Source organism: Phascolarctos cinereus, unplaced genomic scaffold (assembly GCF_003287225.1).
Source record: "Phascolarctos cinereus isolate Bilbo 61053 unplaced genomic scaffold, phaCin_HiC Scaffold_4;HRSCAF=312, whole genome shotgun sequence".
Lineage (NCBI taxonomy): Eukaryota > Metazoa > Chordata > Mammalia > Diprotodontia > Phascolarctidae > Phascolarctos > Phascolarctos cinereus.
Window position 1 is genome coordinate 540,971,012 of NW_027555847.1, and position 20,843 is coordinate 540,991,854.

General features: G+C 35.1%; 1 protein-coding gene across 6 annotated transcripts in view; it reads left to right on the forward strand.

Annotated features, from left to right (window-relative positions):
- The window catches only part of ZNF236 (zinc finger protein 236), a 221,866-nt gene that overhangs the window by 100,735 nt on the left and 100,288 nt on the right, over positions 1-20,843 (forward strand). For all 6 annotated transcript variants that reach the window (XR_013486249.1, XM_020986931.2, XM_078153550.1 and 3 more), the window contains 6 exons: positions 1,590-1,793; positions 2,851-3,079; positions 5,031-5,303; positions 9,114-9,317; positions 13,683-13,827; positions 15,161-15,421. Coding sequence is in view for 5 of the 6 variants with exons in the window: in XM_020986931.2 (XP_020842590.1) it covers positions 1,590-1,793; positions 2,851-3,079; positions 5,031-5,303; positions 9,114-9,317; positions 13,683-13,827; positions 15,161-15,421 (1,316 nt within the window). In the remaining variant the exon portion in view is untranslated. The remainder of the gene's footprint in view (positions 1-1,589; positions 1,794-2,850; positions 3,080-5,030; positions 5,304-9,113; positions 9,318-13,682; positions 13,828-15,160; positions 15,422-20,843) is intronic.

Genomic DNA, 20,843 nt, shown 5'->3' on the forward strand with positions numbered 1-20,843 from the left:
TTTTTAGGCAGCATGGAAGCAGCCATTAGGGAGATATTGAAAATTAGTGAGAGTGGGAATGATAGAGGGGGTAATCTACTGGATAAGATTGGATGGAATAGGATGAAGGGTGCACGTAGAAGAGTTTACCTTGGCACAAAAAGCCACTTCTTCATTTGAGATAGCTGTGAAGAAGGAGATCTTTGAGGAAGACATTTTAGTGATGTGGAATGAAGAGGAGGGGAGAAAAGGGATCTCTCAGTGAAGTATGATGCAAGAGAGTGGAGGGAGGGGGCATTGGAGGCTTGAAGAGTCAAGAAAAGCTTCTGAATAGTCAGTGTGATACTGGGGTAGTTACTCCATTAGGGAAATGTGAAAGGACTGCCTTGCTACAGTGAGGGCTCATTTGAGAATATGTAACAAAATTGTAGTGGACCCACTCAGCACCACTTTGTGATTCCCCGCCCCCAACCCTAACCCTCCGTTCAGCAGTGTTGAAAAATAATGAAGGAAGTGGAGAATGAGAATAATACAAGTTTGGGTCTTAACAAACAGAGCATGTTTGAATATAGAATGTGAGGGGTAAGGGACTAACCTGTAATCTATGGTTTTAAATTTGAAAGAAGATATTGAAGAACAAATAATAGCAGGGACTGTTATCTTCTACATCCTTGAAAGTGATCACTGCTGCCCCAGTAGTGTTGGAATTTGCTGAATATTCCTTTATGGAGTCACTTCAACCTCCTTGTCAAGATCATTCATTTAAAATGTGCATCTTTGAAACTTGAATTAAATTTTCCAATAGAAATATTCCTATAAAGACTTTAAGAGTCCAGATAATCTCACAAAAGTATATTTTACGCATGATATAGGTGACCCATATTTTTCATAGACCTATAGGTTCTAACATTTATCGTTGTTTCTATGGGAAAATGTGTTCCAAATTCTAAACAGGGAAGCCAAGAACATATTTTTTTATTCTGTGGTCCCAGTGACAAGAAGGATTTTGCCACCTGGAGTGGGGTTTCTCTATCCCTTATTTCCTCTCACAGACAGATAAATTGACAGATAGACATACACACACACACATATATATATATATATACACATATACATATATATATATATTCCACCTCGTTCCTACATCTATCAGGGAATGGGGAGATTACTGATGATGGGGGCTCCCAGGGTGGGAAGTGGGAAGAGGACTTTGGCATGGGTAGGTAGAGGGAAGGTCAGGGACTCTGGTGACTTCGATTATGGGTGGTTGGAATTAGAGAAAGAAGGGAGTGCTCAGAGTTAGAAGCAGAAGAAGAGGAAGGGTGTCAGAAGTAAAGACTTTTTTGACAAATGCTTCTGCAGGGCACGTGGGTTGGTTACATGATCTTGAATGGAATTGCCTGCTACATACTAGCAGTTTCAAATCTCTTTAGCAAAACAGGAGTTTTGGTTCAATGAGGGGAAGACAGTTGTTATTATTTTATATAGGTCACTTGTAAATCAAGTATTCCTAAGTAGTACACTGCCTGTATTTCTTAGGGAAAAAGTAGAACAAAAAATAAAGCTAATTTTATTGTTGTGCTTTATGTAAATATTATTATTTATTTCAGGCCACACTTTTTCAGCCTTCACCTCTCCAACAGACAGAAACTCCAGCAACTTCATCAGCAAGTCAACAGGGTCCACAGGCAGTGACTGATGTCATCCAGCAGCTTTTGGAGCTGTCGGAACCAGGACAAGTTGAAACAAACCCATCTCCACAACCAGGCCAGCAGCTAAATATTGCAGTGGGAATCAATCAGGACATTTTACAGGTGAATCGTGTTTATATAGAATTATAGGAAAGACTGTACTATCTACCTGATTTATAATGTTGTTACTTTGCTTTCCCCTGACTTTATAACACCTAATTATCAACATTAAAAAGTCAAGTAGCTGAATTCTTTAAGCAAACAGTAGTTCTGAATACACATATCCTAAGTTATTGAGGGATTTCAGTCTCTGTCAGGGGGAGGGGTACTTGCAGTCAGGAAATTAACAAATCTTTGAAGTACTGAGTTCTGTGTACAGTGAAATAATACTTTTGTTTTTCATTTTTAACTGAGTGCAAAAATCTATATAATTTTATTTAAAATTTTCTACTTAGTCAAAAGGGTTGTCGAGTGTATTGGTGTTTCTTTTAAATTAAATTTGGTAAAATAGCACTGTCATTATTTAAGTAGGATTTTAGGAATGCTTTGTTGGAGATCTTTTTTCAAGTACTAATGTAGTTTCTGGTTATCAATATTGCTGTTTCAAGCCAGACATAAAATTTTATTCTAAGAAATTCTTTATGAGTATATAATATGAAAAACATCACAGGACATGTAAGGAGAGGAGATCTTTTCAAGTTTCTATCAATTTAACCTCCATCCATTTCTGCATTTACTAACACATCTCTACTGTATCGTCATTATTATAAACAATTCCTCTTCATGGAGGATGTCTTCATGGTGAACCAAAGTGTCACACTGATTAGAAAACAATAATTTAAAAATACTAGTGATTTGTAACCTCCCCCTTTCCCCAAGTTATTCTATTCTAGTGTTATGTTTAATTCACTTCAGTAGTTTTGTGAAATCCTAAAAACCAGACTAATTTGAATAATTTTGCATGGGAATTTAATTTATATTATACAATACTTTGGATGGGAGGGGGGTAAATTATATAATCAGACCAGCAAGATAACTCGGAGAAGGTTGTGACCTGCTACTTTAGTAGATCAGAATTAGAATTTCATTAAAAATGTGTCATATAAGTTATTTGGAGGCTATTACTTTGGTAGGCAAATTTGGATTCTTTTATTAACCTTTTAGTTTTGTTCTGTCTTAGCAAGCCTTAGAAAACAGTGGGCTGTCTTCAATTCCAGTTGCAGCACATCCTAATGACTCCAACCAAACTAAGACTTCTGCAACCCAGATTCAGAATCCAGATATTCATAATGTTTCAAATGAGCCACCAGATCCTACAGAAGCAGAACAAGATAAAGAACAGGAAACTTCAGATAAATTGGATAAGAAAGAAAAGAAGGTTATAAAGAAGAAGTCACCGTTTCTGCCTGGTAATTTAGTAACATTTCAGTATTTGGGTCTACTTTGAAACAACTTTGGATAACATATTAGTAAACTGTTCTTAAATATTAGAAAAAACGTTGATTTTTCTTTTTTAGAGTTAGAGTTGCATGCGTGTATGTGTGTCTACACACTCATAAGAAATTTTATCACCTACAGTCAAATAACTAAATTTTTATTTGAGAGATAGTTTTTCTCCACATACACTTACACTCATATGCACATACATAGATGTATGTGTGTACATGTGTGTGTGGGGGGTGTATATGTGTATCTGTTAGTATGGGGGTATATATGTGTATCTATTAGTGGGATCACTGTTCTCCCATATTTAAGATGTCAGAGTTAATCTTGGAGCATAGATTTAGAGCTGAATGGGACTTTAGATGACACCTAGTTCAACTTGTTGTTTACAGATTAGTAGATTGAGGCCAAGAGAGTTGACTTGCTAAGGTCACAGAGGAAGAAACAGGACAGGATTATGAACCCAGTTCCTCTAATTCTCAAACCAGTGCTTTTCTGTCACATTGCTATTGCTGCTGCTGCTTCTGCTGCTTCTTCTTCTTCTTCTTCTTCTTCTTCTTCTTCTTCTTCTTCTTCTTCTTCTTCTTCTTCTTCTTCTTCTTCTTCTTCTTCTCTCTGTGTCTATGTCTCTCTCTCTCCCTCTCTCTCTGTCTCTCTTTTCTTCCTTTACCTCCTTCTTATATCCTTTCAGTTACCATGTCAAAGTGAATTTACCTCCTGAGTATTTTTTTTTGCTGTTTCCTCTTTTCTGTTTCTACTATCAAAATCTTCTTCACCAGTGTAACCCAGAAAAGGTAGCTTCTCCTTTCTCTGAATGCCAGTGGCTCTTTGTCCATATCTTTCTTATAGCACTTAAACATCCTATGTTATACCGTAGTAATATCTCCAAACTGAGAGCAGGGACTATTCTTTGGGTATGGTGGTAAAAACATTGATCTTGGAGTTTGGAAACCTGGTTTCTGGGCTACTCTGTGCTCTTTATGCACTGTGACTTGACAGCTCTTGGTAAAGGATTGTTTTCATTTTCATGTTGAATGAAATTGAAATGATTAGAGCAAGTCAGTTTATTTCTCTGGGCTTCAGTTTTCATTTCTCATAAGGTTTATACTCAATCAGGGAACATTCACCTTTTAAAGAAGATACTCTTTGGCAATATACTTAAAAATCTAACCTTATAAAGAGTCATTTAATATTATGCACTTATTATATATGTATTTTTTCAGTTGATAATGCCAAAGAGGTTGTCTACCAACTTATGTGTACTGAATTATATACATTTTGATTATTTTATTTCTACTATTTGTCAGATATGTTGTGGGTGGAATTTTTATTTAGGTGTGGTTTGAGATCTTATTTCATAGGTTTAAATAAATATAATACAGTAAAAAGATCAATTAATTATTCTCTCCAGAGAATATGAACAAGTATTTATTAATGGCCTATTATGTAGGGATAGGTGCTAACAGCTGGGAGAATAAGGGACAACTTTATGTAGAAGGTAGTGCTTGAGTAGTTAAAGCAAGCAAAGGATTCTTGGAGGGAGTGCATTCCAAGCATGGGAGGACCCATAGAGTGTAGGCTTCTTAAGCTCAGGGACTGCTCATTTTTGTCTTTGTATCTTCAGTACCTATCACATAGTTAATAAATGCTCATTGATTCCACTGATAGAAATATGGATATCCTGAGAAAGAACTATTTATTTCACTTTTAAAAAAAAGATCAATGTGATTACCGTTCTGGAAATTCATTTGCCAGGAGAGTTGGCATATCCATGTTGAACTGCTAAAGTCTCTTCTAGCTCAGGTTTCCTGATTCTAATCTTCTCTAATAGGAAAGTTAAAATAGTCTAAAATTTGACTTAGTTGGAATGGTTTGTTTTTCCTATGCACATGCATAATTTTGTATTTTTCTGTGCAGGTTCAATTCGTGAAGAGAATGGAATAAGATGGCATGTGTGTCCGTATTGCACAAAAGAATTTAAAAAGCCTAGTGACCTAGTGCGCCATATTCGAATTCATACTCATGAAAAACCATTTAAATGTCCACAGTGTTTCCGAGCCTTTGCTGTGAAGAGCACTCTTACCGCTCACATAAAAACTCACACTGGCATCAAAGCATTTAAGTGCCAGTACTGTATGAAATGTTTTTCCACCTCAGGAAGCTTAAAAGTTCATATCAGACTTCATACAGGTAAGAATTAAACCATTTCCTATTTGACAATCTGTAAAAGGGCAACATGGTGCAGCATCTTTTGTTTTATTTTGTTTTGTTTTGGACAGTGTGTCCGTTAGCCAATAAAACCCAAAATCTCGTGTGTGTGTGTGTGTGTGTGTGTGTGTGTGTGTGTGTGTGTGTTTGTGTGTTTGTGTTTTTCCTCCCCTAGGAAATAATGAAGTATGAGTACCTTTTGATGTTCGGGTTCCTAATTGTATATTTGAATTTTTTAAAGAGGAAAACACTTATCTCCTTCAGTCTTCATTGACAATGTGTTTATTAAGGGATATTGAATCAATAATAACAATAATCATAAATATGAACACCTTGTAAATATTAATGCAACACAAAAGCATGAATTACAATACAACTCTTATTGTTGTATTAAGCTTCTCTTTTCAAAGCAGTTTCACATCTATTATGTGGGAATTTTATTGCTTAATTTGCTGTATTTTTCTTTTGAACCTTGTAGCAATCTGCTGAAGTGACTAGGAGACTGTACTGTCACTGTACAGAAACCCAGACACAGAGATATTGTCTCACATAGCACTGTTAATACTGCTGCCTATGAACCATAATATCAAGTCAGAACAACAGATTGCTATTAATTTTTCCAGACTGAATTTAGATGAATAGGTTTTTTCTTTTTAAGGTGCCACATTTTAACATTTTAGTGTTCAAATACAAATTAACTCTGTTACATTAGAGGATCATTATAATTACAGGACAGAATGATCTTGAAATTTACCTAATTAACAGTATTTTCATTTCAGAAGCTCAACTTGGTTTTATAATCCTCTCCTCTCAAACATCTGTTCATACATAGTATCATCCTTTTTGAAATAGAGAGAGGGAAAAATCTTTCTACATTCTTCCTGGGCTCTTTTCTTGAATCATTCTTTTTAAAATGGAATAGTGGTTTTATCCTCTCCATGACATTGTCATTGTGGGAGAAATCCTGTACCATAGTCTTCCTTTGCAAGCCTGCTATACAAATTGGAGAATTAAACTAACACTGCAGTTTCAGTATCCCTATTATATGTGGATTTGGAGTTAATGTTAATGCCTATATTTTAGATTCCATCTTCTAATGATAGAAAATATATTTTCTTAGTAGAGAAAATGTATTTTCATAGTAGGCAGTAGTAATTTGTTAGTGTCTCCATACTTTGATTCCTGAATAAATTTGCATATTTATATTTCAAAACTCTAAAGGATCCATAAGCAGTGTTGGTACTCCCTCCTTTGATACCTATCAAAATCTTTCTGTGCTATACTTAGTAATATTTCTGAATTATGGTGTCTGAAAAAATTCGTTATTTGTTGAATGTTGAATATCCTGGGGGTGAGCTTCTGCAAATTTATCTAGGCTGCTTAAACTTGAAGGCTTTCCAGCAGAGGAGTGCTAACTGGAGCTTACACTTTGCTAGCATAGCTTATAATATTCTAGGGTCAATATAATTCAAGAATCATTTTTAAGCATTACTGTGTTCAAGGCCACTGTATTAGAAGCTAGAAATAGACTGAAAGGTAGTACCTCCCTTCAAAGAACTGTAGTCAGCTGTATCAGATGTTGCAAAGAACCCAAAAAGAGACCTGAAAATTCCATTTAGGAATTAAGATATCATTAATAACTTCGGAGAAAGTAGTTTAAATTAATTAGGTCAGAAGCTAGATAAGGAGGAGTGAGTGGAGTAGAAGTAGAAACATTGTAGTATGTAGCATTTTCTTTGAGTTTGGCTGTTGAAGGAGATGAAGGTTGATAGCTTGGGGACATGGCAGGGTTAAGTGAAGATTTTTTTAAGGATAGGGGACATATTAGAATATTTGTAGGCCAGTGGAGGGAAAAACCAGTATATAAGGAGATTGAAGATTAAAAAGTGAATCATCAAAGAGGCAAGTCATGGAGGAAATAGATAGGGAATGGATCAAAAACCCAAATTGAAGGGGTTGGTTTTAAGGGGAAGCACCACATCTTCTTCAGTAGTTAGAGCAAGGGAGAGAATAGGGGAGGATGCCTCTGAAGGCTTTTGAGGTATTGAACAGGAAGGAAGAAACTTAGATACTTTATATTTTTTCTGCTAAATAGGAGGTGAGGTGCACTTCTAAGGTGGGGCAAGAACATAGGAAGTTTGAGAAGAGGTTTGAAATAGCAGTTGTAAGGATTATGATGAGTCCATTAGGGCAAAATAAAAGTATTGTCCTGTGCAATGAAGACCCACTTTAGTTAGGGAACATAAATTTTTATTGGATCCAGTTTATGTGACTTATTTCAGTGGCATTCAGAAAGTTATTTCTGTGCAGTGAGGCAGCATTGATTAGGAATTTAGCACTTTTATATTCAAAAGTGACATGTATCTTTACCTTGTATAAGTTATAAAATCTATGTACATTATTTTATCTAGGCAAAAGAAAAACTTTTTTTTATAGAAATAAATTAGTTAGCAAGAATTGTTTTAAGTGCCTATATGCTAAGCAGTATGTTAAGTACTGGGAATCCAAAGACAAAAATAAGTCATTGCTTTCAAAGAACTTCTAAGGGGGGAAAAGTCCTGTTGAAATGAATATATACAAAACAAATCCAAAGTAATTAGTGGGGAAATGGGGAGTGGAGAGGAAGGGAGAGAATAAGGTACTTGCAGCTGAGAACGATCAGAAAAGGCCCTATGAAGAAAGTAGAACTTGAGCTGAACTTTGGAGGAATCTTAGAGGCAGTGAAGAGGTGATTCGTTCTGGGGGCAGCTAGGTGGCTCACTGGATAGAGCACTGGCCCTGAAGTCAGGAGGACCTGAGTTCAAATCTGGCCTCAGACCAAACACTTGACACCTACTAGCTGTGTGACCCTGGACAAGTCCCTTAACCCCAATTGCCCCCCCCTCCCAAAAAAAGAGGCGATTCATTCCAGCCCTCAGGTACAGTCTCTCAGGGGCATGGAGTTGAGTGTTGAACTACAGTAAGAAGTCCAGGTTGGGTAGAGGCTGTAGAATTCATGAAAAGGGGAATAATGTACAATTCACCTGGAAAGGTAGGTGGTTGGAGCCAGGTTGTGAAGGGCTTTGAGTGCCAAACAGAAATTTATATTTGATCCTAGAGGTAATAGGAACCCATTCAAGTTTATTGAACAGGTGAGTGATATGATCAAACCTATGCTTTAGGCAGATTACTTTGGCAGCTTTGTGGAGGATGGAGGGGGAGAGGGAGATAAGGCAGGGAGAGAGGGAGATAAGGCAGGGAGAGAAATTAGTATGCAATTGAAATGTCTAGGGAAGGAGTCCTCTTGTAAAGGTGATCCCGTGTGCAAAATTCTTATATTCTCAGTTGAAATATTTCTGTGGCATACCTTCACTTCAACATTGTTTAAGGAAGAATACACAGGTGTTCACATGTATTCAGCTATGTAATGATGAACCAAATACATAGAGCAATGTTTAATATGTTAAAATTATTGTTGTGTTGTGTTGTTCAGTCATTTTTCAGATGTGTCTGACTCTTTGTGACCCCATTTGGGGTTTTCTTGGCAAAGATACTGAAGCAGTTTGTCATTTCCTTCTCCAGCTCTTTTTACAGATGAGGAAACTGAGGCAAAAGAGGTTAAGTGATTTGCCCAGCATCACACAGTTAATAAGCATCTGAAGCCAGATCTGAACTCAGAAAGATGAGTCTTTCTGACTCGTGGCCTAGCACTTGATCCACTGCACCATAATTATTTTACACTTTGCAATAATTTTTTTGAGATGTATTGTTTGCCACAATTATGTATAATGTGTCTTTTTTTATTTCCATCAGGAGTTAGACCTTTTGCCTGTCCTCACTGTGACAAAAAATTTCGAACATCAGGTCATAGGAAGACCCATATTGCATCGCACTTTAAGCACACTGAACTAAGGAAGTTGAGACATCAGCGCAAGCCTGCCAAAGTTCGAGTAGGCAAGTCGAATGTTCCAGTGCCAGATATTCCTTTGCAAGAACCAATTCTCATAACTGACTTAGGTAAGATATGTTAAATATTTTATTATTCGTTGAATACTATTTCATTTTACACCCTCTGAAGTAGTTTAAGTATCAGAGTTTGTGTAGTTCAGTTGGTTTGAACATTATGTTAATTAAATTATACATATGGTATCACACCCTTTATGATCCATTTATCTGTGACCTATGATAAATAAAACAAACCTTGGTTACTTAAAGTCTCTCAGATTTTTGACCTTGGCTTAAGCATGTAACCAGATGAGAATGTTTTCATGAATAACAAAATATTAAACACTTTAAGATGCAGAGATGGGGAACCTGCAGCCTTGAGGCCACATGTGGCCCTCTGGGTCCTCAAGTACAGGCCTTTTGACTAAATCCAAACTTTACAGAACAAGTCCCCTTAATAAAAGCATTTGTTCTGTAAAGCTTGGACTCAGTTAAAGGGCTGCAAGTACTATCACAGCCTCTTGGCTGTGTAAGAAAAAGTACTTCATGAAAGTCTTCTAGGAAGACACTTAAGAAAATTTCCTAATTATTTTAAAATGCAAGCAGTGTGGTTAAGGTTTTTACTTTTGAGTAGTTTATGTGATCCTGTTCTCATTAATAATAATGAATAATAAAGTTCTTCCTTAGCTCAACACTCCCCCTCCCCCTCCAAAGTCTTTATTTTTCTTTAAAGCCAAGCCTACTCTTTCAATGATAGCAGTTAACATTCATACAGGGCTTACTATGTGCCCCACACTGTGTTATGTGCTTTACAATTACCTCATTTGATCCTTATAACACTCCTGATAGATGGGTGCTATTATTATTACCATTTTGCAGATAAGGAAAGTGAGGCAAACAGAGGTTAAGTGATTATCCAAGATTATATAGCTAGTAAGTATCTGAGGCTGGATTTGGACTCAAGTCTTCCTGACTCTAGACCCAGGATGCCATCTACTGTGCCACCCAGCTACTCCAGACTTTCCTGTTCTATCAAGCTTTCCCTGTTTCTCTAGTTGCTGATGTTTTCTGTCTACACTATCTTATTTTTTATTTTTTTTTAGGCAGGTAGGGTTAACTGACTTGCCCAGGGTACCACAGCTAGTAAGTGTCAAGTGTTTGGTCTGAGGCTCTATTTGAAGTCAGGTCCTCCTGATTTCAGGGCCGGTGCTCTATCCACTGCATCACCTAGCTGCCCCTGTCCCAACTATCTTATTTCTGGTTTTGTATTCTCTCTCTCTCTCTCTTTCTGTCTCTCCTTTTCTCCCTCCCTCTTCCCCTCTCTCCATGTAGATATCTGTATCTATCTTCTGTTTTTTCAAGTTGAACTTCCTCTTTCCACCTGCCTTGGTAATTTCTAAGATTTTCAGGGACAGGAGCTTGTTTCATTTTTGTGTTTGAATTCTTAGTGTCCAGCACAGCGTCTTTCATTTAATTGGCACTTAATAAATACTATTGAATTGAATTCATGGATAAAAAATAGTTTTATGGTGCTCAGGAATTTTAGCATCATTTTAATACTTTTGAGTACTCTCCTGTATACCGACAATGCCCTGGGGGATATTCAGTGAATTTCTTGTCTTAGGGATCCTGGGAACCTCATGTGACTCCAGGTAAGACTGGGAAGCGACCTTTAAATTACTCTGTATGCTTCCTAGACTGAGAATATAAGCCTATCTGGAGTAGACCAACCTGGAAATTTATAGTCATAGGGTGTATTATTTCACATTTGGTTTCCTAGTTTGGCTCCAGAGATGCAAGCAATTCTTAGAATGAGACTGGGGAGTTCAAAGTGTTGGCCTTTTCCTGTTGTCAGTCTGTCTTACCATTGTCAAAAAGGACATTTTCAATGCCTATCACGATCTTTACAGTATTTATTTTATTTAGGACTTAGGAAAAAGATCAGAGATATTACTCTGCTTTCTCAAGGATTAAAAAATTGAGGACCATGCTACTGGAAGGAGCGTCTTTAGACTTTGGGCCATGCTAACACCGTGTTTCTTAGAATCTTGTCCTTGTTTTCAGGGGGTTATGATAACAAACCTTATTTCAGTGAATTTTTAGCTTCTTGTAGTGGAATTTGTTCCTGGTAACAAAGTTATACTATACAATAACTTCTTACTTGCCATGGTTAGAGTGGAACACTCTATTTAAATATTTGGGTTATTAGAGTAATCATATATGACAAATAGGGTTATCAAATTTGAACAATTAAAATACAATTCGATGCACTTAAAACTATGCAAATGTTTGCTCTTCTTGATGGTTCCAATTGCATTTCAGTACATTTAAATACATTGTAGATGTCACAAATATCATACCAAATGCTAGTGCTCTCTTTGACAAAATTACCTTCCATTTATTTTGTACACATTTGTACAGAATTGTATAATTTGTACATATTGTACATATATTTATATATCTACATTTGGCTGTCTCTTCTGATAGAATGTAAATTTCTTGATTGAGGGCAGGGGTTTTTCATTTTTGTCTTTGTTTCCTTAGAGCCTAGCAACAGTGCCTGGCACATATTAGGGGCTTTTTATACTTGTTGATTGGTTGATCTATTTATTCTTCTGCTTTATTGAAGCTATTAATCATCCTAGTTATCTAGGATTTTCTAAATAACTATTTATGTCTACTGTGTGTCATCTGAATATAGGAATAACTTTTTTCATTTCTGATATTTACATCTTGAATTTCTATATCTTGTCTTATCCTTATGTTTGGTAGTTCTGGAAATATGTTTAATAATAGTGGGTATAGTTGACATCCTTTCTTTTCCCATTTTACTTTTTGTAGGAAATCTAGGTCTTCACTTTACTTGTTCTAGGTATTAAATATTTCTTATCCTATTAAAGAAGGTGTCTTTCATGCCTGTAATATCTATGCCTTTTAATATTAAACAAGTACATTTTGCTTTTTAAAAAAATTATAAAGTAGGTACTAAATTCTCCGAAGCAAATGTTACTAAACTTTTTTGTGTCATGGACCTCTTTGGCAATATAATGAAGCCTCCTGACCCCTTCTCAGAATAATGTTTTTAAGTGCATAAAGTAAAAATGCATAGAATTACAAAGGAAACTAATTATGTTGAAATACAGTTATCATGGGGCAGCTAGGTGGTGCAGTGGATAGAGCTCCAGCCTTGGAGTCAGGACCTGAGTTCAAATCAGCCTCAAACACCTGACACTTACTAGCTATGTGACCCCGGGCAAGTCACTTAGCCCCGATTGCCTCACCAAAAAGCAAAACACCCAAACAAACAAAAGTTAATGGATACCAGGTTAAGACCCCATCTCTAAAGAATATTTGTAGGATAACCACATGAACATTCATGTCTTTTTAAAAATGACTGTTACATGACTTAAACTGAATCATAGTTTCAACTTTGTTGAATTTGTGAAACTCATTCTTTGAGTTTTGAAAGGCTTCATTTCCCCAGTCTTAACTGCTTAGTCTTTTGAAGATAACCTACAACTCAGTGAAAAAAAAATTACCTGCTTGAAGTAGTTTTGATAGTTTAAAAATTTTTTATTTTACCTTCTTTTAATCATCAGGGTTTTTTAAATGTAATAGTATTACTTTTAATGAAAAGAAACTGATAATTCCGTGTTCCACCTCAAATGGAAAGTGCCATCACTTAGACATATCCTAAAGGACTGAATTATTTAAGTGTAATTTTCTAAACTTAGTAATGGCCAAAAAAGCATTTATCTGTTTTGATTGCTGTTTTCAGCAAATAATAATATAAAATGTTTTCATTTATTTTCTTTTGTAACTTCCCATAGGAGATAGTCATACATGCATAAATGGTTTTTAGTAAATAATTTATAGGTTTCTGAGAAATTTCTGTGAAAAAATAAATATAATAACAAATCTAGAATAAAGTTTGAAAGAATTGTTTATAATAGATAATAATACGTTATTTACAACTAGTAGCAAAAGATATTGAAATCCATGATGCATAAATTTTGCATAAATCCATGATGCATAAAATAGCATTACATAATTAAACTTCTGTGTCAGAAAACTGTGTTGGTAGGGTGTTGATGTTTTATTCTGACTTCACATTTTGACCTTTAGAATAAGGCAATCATTTTCTTTAAATGTTTGTTGTTGTTGTTGTTGTTTTCCTAACGGCACAGGGCTAAAAGGAAAAAGGGTTAATAAAATTTGAATTTGGAGTGTCATTCACTTTACAAATTCATACATTTTCACTTATTGGTTTTTTGCATTTATTCACTCTTTTGTTTTTAAAGTGAGGTTTACTTTATAGAAATGCTATCTAATCATAGCTTTTCAGGAACATAGTTTCTTATGAATAGTTAAATTATAACGTAATTAAGCTTTAAAAATAACTTTAACAGTAAACATAGCATTTCTTTTGATTTTTAGGTCTTATTCAGCCAATCCCAAGAAACAGCCAGTTTTTTCAAAATTACTTTAATAATAATTTTGTCAACGAAGCAGATAGACCATACAAATGTTTTTACTGTCATCGAGCTTATAAAAAATCTTGCCACCTTAAACAGCATATCAGGTAAGATAACATATAATGAATTTAAATGAAAGTTCAGTAACCTTTTAGGATTTTCATGTGGATCAAATGTGATAATGTAAACTTGAAAATGTACAAGCTGTTAATATCATCTGCTTGGGAGAGTATTATTATGGTAAAGTAGGGTAAGAAGTGCTAGATATGGAGATGAGATAACTGGATTTGCATTGCAGACACTGGTTATGTGATCGGAGCTTAAGTCATTTAATGTCTCGGAATCTCAGTTTGTTCATTTGTAAAATGAAAATAACTTTTGTACTAATTATCTCATATTAGTGTTATTTTGAGAAAAATATTTGCACACTACATCATGCTGTGCAAATGAGTTCATTTTAAAAAGGTAGAGTTTGGTATGATTTAGTGGCCTAGTAACTAATGGAAATGCCTTGATAGAATTTATGGCATTGAAGAGAGTGAAGCTGATTTGGGATGCTCAAAATTTCTCATTTGGTCTAGAATAATTTATGATTGGGTTACTTAATTTGGATTTATCTCCTGACTCCTTACATGAGTGGATTTCTTTTGCCCTATTTCTTTTTATCCCTGACTTTGTGGAGATTATAGAGAATATCATATAATAAGCATCAATAATTATTCTAATCATCGGTATTAATAGAAATACTTCAACATTTCCAGGATCCATGACTTTATTGGTTGTGGATTTTTCCTCCAGCAGTGTAGATCATAATCCCTTTATGCCTTAACTGACAGACTTTGTAAATTTCTCTGGCTTACATGGAAATTATCACCTGATGACTAGCCTTCTCGTAATGAACCTCTCCAAACTTATCTGGGCTGATCATAAAATTTAAACATTTAATTCATCAACAATACCATAATTAATGACATTTTAACTTGGTAGGAGGTATTAGACTTTATATTCTGTTGACATAGTCTTTTAGAGAGCCATGGGTAACTTCTGTGCTATGATTAGGTATTATGGTAGGACTTTAGTGTATGATAACTTCTATTATCCTGGAATTATTTTTTTTTAGTACTTTTCAGACTTGTTCTTATATAACTAATAATACTGAAGAAATAGAAACTTAATTATGAGAAGTACTATAGGAAGAACACTGAATTTATAATCCGAGAATCTGATTCTAGCCCTTGCTCTGTTACTTAGTGTATGTATTGTGTTTGGCAAATCAGTGAACTTCTCTCTGAGTTCATAATAGAAGAGTAATATCTACCTTTCCTGTGGTACAGGCTTACTGTGAGGATCTTTGAGATAATATATAAAAAGTGCTTTGCAAATTTTAGGATACTGTACTAATTCAAGATATTATTACTCATTCTTTCCCCCTCTCCTTAGATCACATACTGGTGAGAAACCTTTTAAGTGTTCTCAATGTGGAAGAGGTTTTGTGTCTGCAGGAGTGCTGAAAGCACATATCCGAACACATACTGGGCTGAAAGCTTTCAAGTGTCTTATATGTAATGGAGCTTTTACTACTGGTGGTAGCCTAAGGAGACATATGGGCATTCATAATGATCTTCGACCTTATATGTGTCCTTATTGTCAAAAAACATTTAAGACCTCATTAAATTGTAAAAAACACATGAAGACACATAGGTAGGTACTATATGATTTTTTGGTGTTACTTTTAATCTTAAGGATTTCTACATCCAGCACTTCATTTTTCCATGTAAAAAACAGTTCATATATTGACATAGTATGTGGTTTTGATAGTGGGCCAGCTTTGGATTCAAGATATTTAAATTTTTACCTCTGAAACATTATCTCTGTGATTGTGAACATTTTTGGCTCCCACATCACATTGTTTAACATGTTGAGTGTGTAGTTCAATAAATTTCCCAGTTTTTTTAGTATGAATTATTTCTTTTGAATTCGCTGTAACCTTCTAGAACCATAGTCTAGTCATTAATCTCATCTCATTAAGACGTAGTGACATCTGTGAAGTCAAATTTCACTCTGCACATTAGGACCTCTACTTTACCTTGCAGGTATGCATACTTTGTGCATTTGTGTTAAAGTATCTCAGGACATTTGTTTTAAATAGCTCCTTTCTTGGGTTTGGCCTTCTATGAGTTTATTAGTGTCTATTACTATTCTTCTTATTGCTACATTACACCTACTCTCTAGTCACTAGAGTCTAGTGTATCTGTATTGGTGCCTATATGTCAATATAGGTGTCAGTAGGTGTCAGTCTTTTTCAATCCCCTATAATTTACTGTTTAAAGCTATTTTAACTAGATTTGTGAGATTTCTAGGCAATGACCTTCTTAAATCACTTGACAGAGGCATTCTGTTCTTGTTGAAGAATTTCTTTTCTGTATTTTAAGCTATGGCTCAGAAATACAAATCCATTCTCAAATACCAGTGTTTTTTAAGTTTAAAATTAAAAAATAAAATTTGTTACTCTAAACTTGACAAATACTAATATATTAATATTTCCACATGGGGAAAAAGGATTTTATATAACACTGCAAATACCAATTTTATATGGCTTTTTTTAAAAGTACATGATAAATTCAATGCTTTACTTCCAAAGTTATCCTGCAGTCTGCCCTTTTGACCCTTCTTCAGTTCTCTTCTGTGCATTTTTCTCAAAATGTTTCAGTGACCCTTTTCTCTTTTTTCATGTCAAGATCACCTCCATGTCTCCTCCATCACACCTCCACTCCCAAATTATACAAAAGCCTTCTTTTGTGACAAATGTAGTCAAATAAAATGAATTCCCACACTGACCATGTCTTAAAAAATATTTTGCATTCTGTACTTTGTATCCATCACCTCTATTTTAGGTAGCTTGGTTGCTCATTTGGTCCTTTGGAGTCATGAATGATTATTGCATTGTTCAGAGTTCCCAAGTTTTTAAAAGTTGGTTGTTGGGTTTATAATAAATTCTTCATCTTATTCTGTTTATTTCACTCAGTTTTAGCAAGTCTTCCCTGATTATCCCTTTTATCATTTCTTGTGATATATATAATATTCCATTGTAACTGTATTCTGTAATCTGTCTGGCTATTCCCGAATTGATAGGCATCACCTTAATTTCCAGTTCTTTGCTATAATTAAAAAGTTCTACTATTAATATTTTTATTCATATCAGCAATTTCTCTCTGATGTCTTTTGAGCCTATTGTCTCCGGGGTCATTACTAAGTCAAAGAGTATGCAAAGTTTAGTTACTTTCTATGCATAATTTCAAATTGCTTTCCAGAATGGCCAGATGAATTAACAGCACCATCAACAATAATTAATGTGCCTCACCTCCTGCAACTCCTCCTGCTGTTCTCATTTTCTGTCTTTGTCAACTCTGCCAATCTAAAGGTGTGAGGTAGAACCTCAGAATTATTTTAATTTGCATTTCTCTTATTTTTAGTAATTTGGAGCATTTCCCCATATGATTGTTGATAAATTGGATTTTTTCCCTTGATAGCTGATTATACGTATTGGTTGACCATTTATCTATTAAGTAACAGCTTTTGTTCTTCTATATTTGAACATTTACATATATATTGCTATCAGATTTTTGTCAGAGAAACTTGCTGCAAAGATTTTTCCCCAGTTAATTGTGTTTCTTCTAATTTAACTGCATTGATCTTTTTTTTTTATGTGTAAAAGCTGTTCAGTTTTATGTAATCAAAACTGACTGTTTAGTCTTCCGATCTTCTCTATCCATGGTCCAGAACTCTTTGCTTAATCATAGTTATGAAATCCCTTTACTTATTTAATGTGTTTACCTTTTATAGCTAGGCCATTTGAAAGTTTATTTTGCCGTGTAGTATAGGGTCAGGTATAGGGGTACAGGGGAATAGTAGTATAGTAGTATATTAGTATAGTAGGAATAATAGTGTGTGTGTGTGTGTGTGTGTGTGTGTGTGTGTGTGTGTGTGTGTGTGTGTGTGTGTATAATATATAGGGAAATAGTAGAATAGAAAGGTTCTATATACACAAAAATGTTTGTAACAGCACTTTTTTGTGGTAGCAGAGAACTGGAAATAAAGTAGTCATTTGTTCATTGGGGAATAGCTAGATAAATTGCAGCTTGTGAATGTCTTTCCAAAAATGAGGCACATATCGGAACCTGTATAGAGAAGGGCAGCTAAGATGGCGAGAGGAAGGTAGCCTAGGGCATATGAAAGTTGGTTGAAGGAACTAGTTTAGCTTAGAGATAGAAGACTTAGAGAGGCATGATAGTTGTTTTTAAGCAGCAGTATAGGGGCAGCTAGGTGGTGCAGTGGATAGAGTGATGGGCCTTAGGCTGAAAAACTCATCTAAATGAGTTCAAATAAGGTCTCAGACACTTACTAGCTGTGTGACCCTGGGCGACTTAACGCTTTTTGCCTCAGTTTCCTCATCTGGAAAATGAGCTGGAAAAGGAAATGGGAAACCACTCCAGTATCTTTGTTAAGAAAACCCCAAATGGGGGACAACTAGGTGGAGCACTGGATAAGAGCACTGGCCTTAGAGTCAGGAGGACCTGAGTTCAAATCCGGTCTCAAACTAGACACTTGACACTATGTGACCCAGGGCAAGTCACTTAACCCTAATTGCCTTAAAAAAAAAAAAGACAAGAAAACCCCAAATGGGTTGAAGAGTCAAATATGACTGAAACAACAAATAGTCAGGAGTGTGCTGGAGCCATCTCCCAACTGTTTCTCATTAAATTTTCAGCGTGATCATTTATACCTCAGACATTGGCACTTAGTACATATCAGGACATGATTTATTGTTTTGTTGATTGTCTAACCTTAGTGTTAATAATGCAGATTAAATTTGAAAGTGTGTGCATACATTTTTTACCCAGTTGTTAGTAATTTACCAGCAAACTATTATATTGTTTTATCAACATTACTTGGCTTCAGTAGGGGTACAGTTGAAGGCTCTGGAAATGAAGTCATCACCTGACTGGAGGACAAGTGACCACAGAATAATAGTTTAAAATAATAGGCATTTCTATAGCACTTTAAGTTTTACGAAGTACCTTGTGTAAGTTATCTCATTTGAGCCTCAAACCCCACTACGTGCAGTATTATTCTTTTCAAAATTTATTTATTTAATTAATTTATTTTTAGTTTTCAGCATTCACTTCCATAAGCTTTTGAATTTTAAATTTTCTCCCCCTCCCTCCTCTCCTCAAGACTGCTTGCAATCTAATACACACTCTACATGTACATTCCTATTAGATGTATTTTCACATTAGTCATGTTGTAAAGAAGAATTAGAACCAAATGTAGGAACCACAAGAAAGAAGAAACAAAAAAAAAAAAAGAACAAATAGTATGCTTTAATCTGCATTCAGACTCCATAGTTCTTTCTCTGGATATGGATAGCGTTTTCCATCATGATTCTTTTGGAGATGTCTTAGATGTTTGCATTGCTGAGAATAGCTAAGTCTGTCAAAGTTAGTCATAGCACAATGTGGCTGTTACTGTGTACAGTGTTCTCCTGGCTCTGCTCACTTCACTCAGCATCAGTCCATACAAGTCTTTCCAGGTTTTTCTGAAGTCCATCTGCTCATTATTTCTTATAGCACAATAGTATTCCATTACATTCATATATCACAGCTTGTTCAGCCATTCCCCAATTGATGGGCATCCCCTCAATTTCCAGTTCTTTGCCACCACAGAAAGAGCTGCTATAAATATTTTGTACATGTCGGTCCCATTTGTATGATCTCTTTGGGATACTAGAAGTATCTATTTTCTATCTTTGGGATACTAGAAGTATCTAGTATCTATTGATATTAGAAGTATCAATAGCATCTAGAAGTGCTATTGCTGGGTCAAAGGGTATGCACAATTTTATAGCCCTTTGGGCATAGTTCCAAATTGCTCTCCAAAATAGTTGGATCATTTTATAACTCCTCCAACAATGCATTCATTTCCAATTTTCCTGCATCTCCAACATTTATCGTTGTCCTGTTTTGTCATGTTAGCCAATCTGATGGGTGTAATGTGGTACCTCAGAGTTGTTTTGATTTGCATTTCTCTTATCAATAGTTATTTAGAGCATTTTTTCATATGACTATAGATAGCTTTAATTTCTTCATCTGAAAACTGCTTGTTCATGTCCTTTGACCATCTATCAATTGGGGAATGACTTGTATTCTTATAAATTTGACTTAGTTCCCTATGTATTTTAGAAATGAAGCCTTTGTCAGAGTCACGTGCAGTGTTATTCTTAATGTAATTTCTGCCAGACTACTTTACAGTGTTATCTGAAGTTCTTATTGAATTGTGAGAACTTAACCCAGTAATTGGGTCTTTGGATTTAATTGAACACTGTACGAATTTGTTTATTGAAGCAGCTATGTGGCTCAGTGAATAGGCCTGGAGTCAGGAAGACCTGAGTTCAAATTCATCCTCAGACATTACAAGCCATTTAACCTCTATGTGTCTCAGTTTCATCAGCTGTCTAATCAAAACATCATCTGCCTCACAGAGTTGTTGTGAGGATCAAATGAAAATATTAATATGTGTAAAGCACTCAGCATGGTGCCTGGCACATAGTAGGCCATTAATAAATGCTTGTTTCTTTCCCTCTTCAGTCACTTCTTTATGATGGATATTTAATCTGTTCCACAAATCTTTTTTTTTTAAGAGTACCAAATTCATTCTTTTCAACAAGAAAGAAATTTTTAAATAGTGAGGTAAACTTCTCTTAAAATAGTAAATAACCATAAAATCAAAGGGTTTCGAATTGCAATAATTATATAGTCTTATCTGTCATTTAACAGATGAAGAAACCGAGGCTGGAGATGTTAAACAAATTTGGACAGATCACTTAGATAGTAAGTTGCAAGGTTAGGATTAAATCTCAGGTATACCCCAAAGCTATTGCTCTTTTTATCATATTTTAGTAATGTTGTAATGAGGGATACTTTATGAGGTGGGAAAAGAGAAGGTCAGTAGAAGAGGAGGATAAAAATAAAATGTTATGCTAGTTCATAAAATAGTTTTCTAAATGATTTTCTTTAAAGATAATTATAAGAACTTCTGGCAATTGTTTTGTTTTATTTATTTTTTT